Source organism: Strigops habroptila, unplaced genomic scaffold, assembly GCF_004027225.2.
Source record: "Strigops habroptila isolate Jane unplaced genomic scaffold, bStrHab1.2.pri NW_022045617.1_ctg1, whole genome shotgun sequence".
Classification (NCBI taxonomy): domain Eukaryota; kingdom Metazoa; phylum Chordata; class Aves; order Psittaciformes; family Psittacidae; genus Strigops; species Strigops habroptila.
The window spans coordinates 1-7,803 of NW_022651095.1; the positions used below are offsets into that span (position 1 = coordinate 1).

Consider the following 7,803-nt stretch of genomic DNA (forward strand, 5'->3'; position numbering starts at 1 on the left):
CGCGTGAGCTGCAGCTTTGGCACTTCTGGCTCTTCCTGGGCATCTACTTGGCTGCGCTCCTGGGCAACGGCCTCATCATCAGCACCAGAGCCTGCGACCAGCACCTCCACACCCCCATGTACTTCTTCCTCCTCAACCTCTCCCTCCTGGACCTGGGCGCCATCTCCACCACTGTCCCCAAATCCATGACCAATTCCCTCTGGAACACCAGGGCCATCTCCTACACAGGTTGTGCTGCACAGGCCTTTTTCTTTCTCTTCTTGTTTTCAACAGAGTTTTCCATCCTCACCATCATGTCCTACGACCGCTACGTGGCCATCTGCAAGCCGCTGCACTACAGGACCCTCCTGGGCAGCAGAGCTTGTGTCCACATGGCAGCAGCAGCCTGGGGCAGTGGGTTTCTCTATGCTTTGCTGCACGCTGCCAATACATTTTCAATGCCCCTCTGCCGAGGCAATGCTGTGGAGCAGTTCTTCTGTGACATCCCCCAGATCCTCAAGCTCTCCTGCTCTCATTCCTACCTCAGAGAAGTTGGGCTTCTTGTGATTGGTTTCTGTTTAGCATTTGGGTGTTTTGTTTTCATTGTGGGGTCCTATGTGCAGATCTTCAGGGCCGTGCTGAGGATCCCCTCTGAGCAGGGACGCCACAAAGCCTTTTCCACGTGCCTGCCTCACCTGACTGTGGTCTCCCTGTTTCTCAGCACTGGCACGTTTGCCTACCTGAAGCCCCCCTCCATCTCCTGCCCATCCCTGGATCGGGTGGTGTCAGTGCTGTACTCGTTGGTACCTCCAGCAGTGAACCCGCTCATCTACAGCCTGAGAAACCAGGACCTCAGGGATGCTGTGAGGAAGCTGATGACTGGATGTGTTTCAGCAGCCGTACACTGCCTGCTTTCCTCTGCAAAGGGCTCCCAGTGTAGGTCATGACAGGCCAAGTCTGTCTTTTCTGCTTTAGAGTTGTTCTCCTGTTTCAATTTATGATGTTCTTGTCATCATAGAAATGACAATTTTTATCTCCTCCTACTTCAGTATCCACCCGTCTTGCGTGACCCACAGACACTGTGTCAGTGGGGGTGTCTCACTGTATTTAAGGGAAATAAATTACCCTGCAGCAACTTGTTCTCTATGCTATGTCCTCATGTAGCAAAAATGAAGGGGAAAGAAATCAGCTTTCTGGCTGCTCCACCTCTGGGATGGCTGCTCTGTGCCTGGAGCAGGAAGAGCTCTTGAGGAGCCCAAGGACCGGGGCTGTTGTGCTAGTGTGGGAAGGTGGGATGGCATGGAGGGGCTGCAGAGCTCTCACGGTGTCCTGGAGAGGAGAGCAGCAGACACAAGGTGCCTCCTTTCCCTTTTGACCTCCATGTTCACCCCTATGTGGGGCTGGCTCCTCGCTGACCCCCAGGAGCTGCCGTGCCCTGCACAGGGGCTGAGGCTGTGTGTGACTGCCCAGAGCACCCTGCAGTGGGCTCTGCTGTGGGGCCAGCCCCAACAGAGCTGTGCTGGGGAGAGGGCATTGGTGCTGCAGAGCGGGCAGGGGAGGTGAGAGAGCTTTGAGGGAGCTGGGCTGGGAAGTACCTGGGAGAGAACAACATCAGTGTCTGTGTCGCACTGCATGACCATGCAGGGTGAGGACTCACACCAGGGCGCTGTGGTGCAGAGCCAGGGCTTGTGGAAGGGGTCACAGACATGCAAGTGCAGGACAGAGGAGGCTGGTCTGAGCCCTTGGTGGCAGGAGCAGACCAGGGAGGTGTCCCAGGTCTGTTGTCACCACCCGGCCATTGGCCATGTCTCTCTGGCAACTGCCAGCCCTGGCTGCTTACCCCAGTTTATGGGTGAGTTTTGCTGTGGTTTCATCTCCATCCTCCTGCTGGGCTCAGTGCCTGTGTCAGGTCAATGGCCAGCCCTGCCCAGCCTCTGTCCTGGCCAGACCCTGGCAGACCTGGAGCAGGGCTGTCTGTGGAGCCCAACAGGGGACATGGGCTCTCCAGGAGCTTGGAGAGGCTGCCCCACAGGAAGGCCATGGGAAGACAAAGCACCAAGGAATGCTGTGGGCATCTTGTCAGAGGGACTGTTCCCCACCCTGAATGCACTCTCTGAGGGCACTGACAGGGGCCATAAAGCAGCTGCCAAGGGGTGACAGCAGCACAGGTACAGACAAGGGGTTTATGTGCATTGCCTTTGTGTGCAGGTGTGACTTTGGGAAAGGCAAAGCTCACCAGGAGCTGGTGCCTGCACGACAAAACAAGAGAAGAGCTTCAGGACTTGAGGAGGAAAATGCAGGGCTGCTGCTTGGTGAGGAGGTGACCAAAGAAGCAGCAGACACCCGTGGGGCTGAGGGACTCAATGTCTGCTTTGCATTTATGGAAAAGGTCTTGCAGACCTCTGTGATCAATGAAGGGGCTCCAGGAGGAGGAGAGCATGTATTGGCAGGAGCCCCAGGAAATCCCAAAGGGACAAATGCCAGTTTCTGCCCCTGCAGGGGACTCACCTGCACTGGCACAGGCTGGGGCTGCCTGGCTGGGAGCAGCCCATGGCAAAGGTCTGGGTGGGCAGGAGCTGGACAGGAGGCAGAGTGTGCCCTGGCAGCAAGGGAGGACAGCAGCATCCCGGGCTGTATGACCAGGAGCACGGCAGGAGAACAAGGGAAGGGATGCTCTGGAATACTCCATCCAGGTTTCAGATCCCCAATTCAGGAATGCTATTGGCAAGCAGGAGTGGGTTTAGCAAGGGGCCCTCAGGACAGGCAGGGACTGGAGCACATTGCCTGTGGGGAGAGGCTGGGGGAGCTGGGCTTGTCCAGCCCGGAGAAGGGAAGGCTGATGGGACCTGAGATCTTGGGAAGGGAAGGCTGTCGGGGACTGGCTGCCTGTACCGGCAAGGAGGCCATGGAGAATCCAGAGCCAGGCTCCTCACCATGGTGCCTGGTGGGAGGACAAAAGGCAATGGGGGATAGTGACAGAGGAGAGGTTCAGCCAGGACATATGGAAACCTTGTTCCCATAGGCTGGGGCAAGTGCTGCATCAGGTCACCCAGAGAGGCTGTGCATTCTCTGGCCTTGGGGTTTTCCAAGTGGGACTGAATCAAGCCTTGAACCACTTGCTCTGACCCTGTTTCTGACAGGTTGGACTGGAGACCTCCTGGGGTCCCTTCCAACCTCTCTTCTCTTCTCTCTTCTCATAAGCCCATCCTACAATGATGGGCTTATGAAGGGCCACAAAGATGCTCCAAGGGCTGGAGCACGTCTCTGATGAAGACAGGCTGAGAGAGCTGGGGGTGTTCAGCCTGGAGAAGAGAAGGCTCCAGGGAGACCTTACTAAGCCCATACCTAAACATGGCCTACAAGTAATCTGGAGAGGGGCTTCTTACAAGGGTGTGCAGTGACAGGACAAGGGGGAATGGCTTTAAGCTGAAAGAGGTGGGATTTAGATCAAACATTAGGAAGGAATTCTTCCCTGTGAAGGTGATGGAACACTGACACAGGGTGCCCAGAGAAGCTGTGGCTGCCCCATCCCTGGCAGTGTTCAAGGCCAGGTTGGACACAGGGGCTTGGAGCAACCTGCTCTAGTGGCCCATTCTAAAACACTCCCATAACACCCAGAAACACCCCTGAAACACCTCAAAAATAACCCCAATCCACCCCCACAACACCCGATGGATGCCCTAAAACATCCCCAGAGCCCCTAAAACACCACTGGGATCCCCCAAACTCCTCATCCTTGTCCCCTCCCTGCCATGATGCCATGGACTAAATCAAATCCTAACCCTAACGCTAAACCCTATACCTGAGCGAAACCCATGTTCCTGACCCTTACTCTAACCCTCACTTATTTTTATAATAAGTTATAATATAATGTAATTATAATTAATATCTATTATAAATTATGCTCTCTAATATAAATGCGTTTCAGCCCGGTGGGCCCATGACACCTCAGGCCACAGAAACTGGGGGAGTCACCCAGATGGGACAGATGGCTGCTCAGGTTGGGCTGGGTGTCACTCAGCGGGTGCTGAGCAATTATATTGGGCATCACTGCTGGCTATTGGTGCTTTCTTTCCCCTTTTGGTTCCATACCTCTCCCCTTGTTGTTTCCATTATTATTAATAACAATAATACTAATATTACATTGTACTTGATTTCAGCTTCTGACCTGTTCTCATCTCCACCTGCAGCTTTTACATTGTTCCCATTCTCCTCCCCATCCCACCCAGGTGCTGAGCGAGCGGCTGCTGGTGCTGAGTTCCCAGCTGGGTTTCAACACTGACCCTGTCTTGGCCCCTTTGCTGTGGCAGCAGGGGCTGGACGTTTGCACTCCTGGAGCTCGGCTCTTTGGATGGGCACGGAGCTGGAAGCAGCATTATTTGGCTGAGGAAGCGCAGCTCCCGAGTGTTGCTGGGGCTGGGGCAGTGCTTGCCAAGGGCAGGGGAGGCCCAGCAACAGCTCCTGTCCTGGCACTGTTGCTGTGGGAGCACAGGGGCTCCTGCGGGCATTGCCACAGTCAGGATTGCGCAGAGGTGACCAGAGCCCACCAGCTCCTTCCTACCATCTGCAATGCCCGGTGGGCTTCTGGGCTGTGCCTGCACCTGCCAGGGCCTTTGTCACCTTTCAGAATGCATTGCCAGAGCCAGGCAGAGCACTGGAGCCTTCCGCAATGCCCGGCGCTGGCCTGGGCTTTACCAGAGCCCACCGGGACCCCTCCTGCCTTCCGCAATGCCCGGTGGGCTTCCGCACGCGTTTCCGGAGCCAGGCAGGTCCCCTTGTGCTGAGCTCCCAGTGACAGCATCAGCAGCTGCACTGCCCAGGGGCTGCTCCTGCCCTCACACCTTCTCAGCACCTCTCACACCAGCAGCTCCTGCACACACAAGGCTCCTGCTTCGCCCCCAGCACCTCTGCAGCCACAGCTGAGCTCCAAGCACATGAACAAGCCCAGGGCCACCTCCTCACCTCTCCCCTGCTCCTCCAGCTGGGATGGCACCAGCACATCTCCTGACACCATCTCCTCCTTTTAGAGCATGCACCCACAATGTGGTTCAAGCGAACACTAAAGTCGAATTGAAAAGTCAAAGAACACGTACCTGGATGCGCAGGGCAGCCTGGTGAGATGCAGCCTCCTGAGGGAGGGGTCTCCTCTGCACTGGTTCCTGCAGGGCTCTCGCTCCTTAAATAGCCCACGCTCACCGTGAGGGCCCTCATCACAATGGGCGTCTCCACAGCGACCGCCACGGCTTTGTGATGGCAGCAGCATCGTGCCCATGGCCATTGGGCACCCAGGGGTGCTCTTGGAGTTCCTCCAGAGCAGGGCTTCCCTCTGCACCACGTGAGGGACAGGAGAAGACAGGTCCCTTGTCCCGGGGCTGGCTGCAGGGTGTGAATGTGGGTGTGCAGCCAGGGGTGCCCAGCACTGTCCTTGCAAGCAGGGTCCCTGCAGCCCAGGGGCTGTGTGCCGGGGCAGGGACTCTGCTGCCTGCCAGGGTCAGCACTCAGCCTGCCCGGGAGCTCCCCACAGTGCTGGGGGAGAAGCTGGGGGGGAAGGATTGACCCCAGCAGGGCAGACGAAGGGTGCTGCTGTAGAGAGGGTGCTGTGGGGGTCAGGGTTCCTCACACCTCCAGGTCACCCCAGGACATTTCCAAGGGGACTTTCCAAGGGGAAGCTCAAGGCAGGGGTTGCTATTAAGAGAAGGCGCTTTTCTGAGCCTGTGTTCTCCATTTCCTATTTGTGATGTATTTGGGGGTAGAAATGAAAAGGAGCTCTCATGCTTGAAGAAGTCTATGAGACTCCTGAGGTGTAAATGTGGGTGACCAGCAGGTCTGATATGAGCATCCTGAAGTGCCGTCAGCCACTCCTCTGCCTATGGACAGCACCAGCATCATCCATCAGGCTTGGTCTGACCTGCCCTTCTCTACCTGCAAACAGGAACATGTGCCCAGGCAGTTACCTTAAAACAGGCAGGTTTCTGGAGCATCAAGGTGAGTTCACATGAGGTTCTGTGGGCACTCACAGGGAAAGACATGGGACAGGGAAACACCTCCCAGCAGGAAATCTTCAGGTAGCAGGGATATGAACGGGAGAAAACTAAACCCAGCACTGCTGTGGCAGGGATGTTAGAAATCATAACGTTTGATTAACAGAAGTTTAATCAAGTTTTAATCTATATATATATTATAGTATTTAGTCTCACTGATTTGGTTAATTTGTGTTTTGTGAAGTTTGTTACTAGGTCAGAAAGGCCTAGTACCTGGGATGTGGACGTAGATTTATGAGACTATTCAAGCGATATCCTTATAAGGTGGTGGTTTGGTAGGAACAGTACTTTAAAGATTATTCAAGTAGAACTTTTAATTGTGTTGAGAAACAGAGTTGTATACTAAGAACCAGTCAAGGGGAGAGAGAAGAATACTGGCGCAAGCACAATCGTTGGGACTTATCCAGGACTCTAAAAGGTAAAAAGGACATAGCGAGGAAGACGTCTTACTTCATCTGAGGAAGACTACTTACTTCATCCTGACGACCACCAGAAGGGGGCTGCGCAAGCGCAGAAACAACTGATGATGTAATCAGGAGATGATGCAATTTATAAATACATATGTATGAGAGGAGGATGTAACCTGTTGAATATACATTAGATTGTGAAATCTCAGTAGGATAAATTGCGGGCGCGTTGTGACGGTCTTTGGAACCAGATTTGGGTGCGTACCCCTGGTTCCCGGGGCCTCGAAATAAAGCACCACATATAACCTCCTCAGAGCGGTTATGTGTTCTTCTCTCGGCTAACAGGGAGAATTCAGAAGTATCCGTGTGAGCCCTTGTATGCAGAGCCCTTCCTCTGAGCAAGTCCCCTTGGCTCCTCTCCCACCCAGCACAGCTCTGCCCTCAGGGCCAGGGTTCCAAGGCGTGACCCCCCCTCCCCTGCAGACAGAGCTCCTGCAGAGCCGTAGTGCCGCCTCCCCCACCCGCTGCCTCTGGGCCCCAGTGCTCAGGGGTAGACCTGGTAGCCCAGGCCCGGCAGCAGCCCTCTCCTTTGCCCCTCCCTCGTGCCTTCGGGCAGACCCGGCCTCCCCCAGCTCGCTAAGGGGGGTGAGGTGTGGGGGATGGTGACGGTGGTTGACCAGCCTCTGCTTTTCTTTTCCCCAGGACCTACCTCACTGTTCTGTGGTGTCGAGACGGCCTCCGGCCCCTTGCTCCCCCCCACCCCCCGCGCATTTAGGTCTGCGCCGCGCCCGTCCACCCAATCGATTCGTTAACGAGTTGGTGAACTATTCGTTCATGGATTCATGCATTCGTGAATTCATCCTTTTAGTCCTTCGTCCTGTTCTTTCTTTTTACTGAATACGTTTTGGTTTTTAATTTTATGATAAAATTTTTATTTATTCATTTTTCTAATCTACCGATCATCTCTCTCGCCCTCCCTCCGCAGCAATCGCCCTGCGGCCCTGCACTCCCTGCACCTCCCTCCCCCCCGGCGGGAAGGCTTCTGTGTGAAGAAATACGCACGCACCCTGTTTCTTTTTGTATTCTCCTTCCCTTTCTCTCTCGGGTTCTGGTCTCGGTCTCCCCGTCCCTCCCTCCCGCTCTCCTTTACCGTCAACCTTCATTGGATCCTGTTTCCCGTGGCCGGGAGCCCGCTCGTCTCTCCCGCCCGGCAATATCCCGGCTCTGCCGTTGGAGACGGGGAGGGGGAGTCAGGGCCGAGCGCAATGCCCGCGGGCGGGCTGGGCAGCGCCGGCTGCAAAAGAGAAGGCGGCGGCGCTGCCACCAGCGGAACAAACCCAGTTCATGTCTGTCTGCAGGGGCGCGCAGAACCCCCC

The 7,803-nt window shown here is 55.5% G+C and overlaps 1 protein-coding gene across 1 annotated transcript; it reads left to right on the forward strand.

The window, feature by feature from the left end:
- The first annotated feature begins 70 nt into the window (after positions 1-70).
- Positions 71-931, forward strand: LOC115603162 (olfactory receptor 14J1-like). Its single transcript, XM_030474848.1, has one exon. The coding sequence runs from the start codon at positions 117-119 to the stop codon at positions 924-926; it is 810 nt and encodes a 269-aa protein (XP_030330708.1). The 5' UTR covers positions 71-116; the 3' UTR covers positions 927-931.
- The last annotated feature ends 6,872 nt before the right edge of the window (positions 932-7,803 follow it).

Bases quoted from the DNA above. Each gene is read 5' to 3' on its own strand.
- LOC115603162 (XM_030474848.1), top strand. From the start codon at position 117: ATGTACTTCTTCCTCCTCAACCTCTCCCTCCTGGACCTGGGCGCCATC.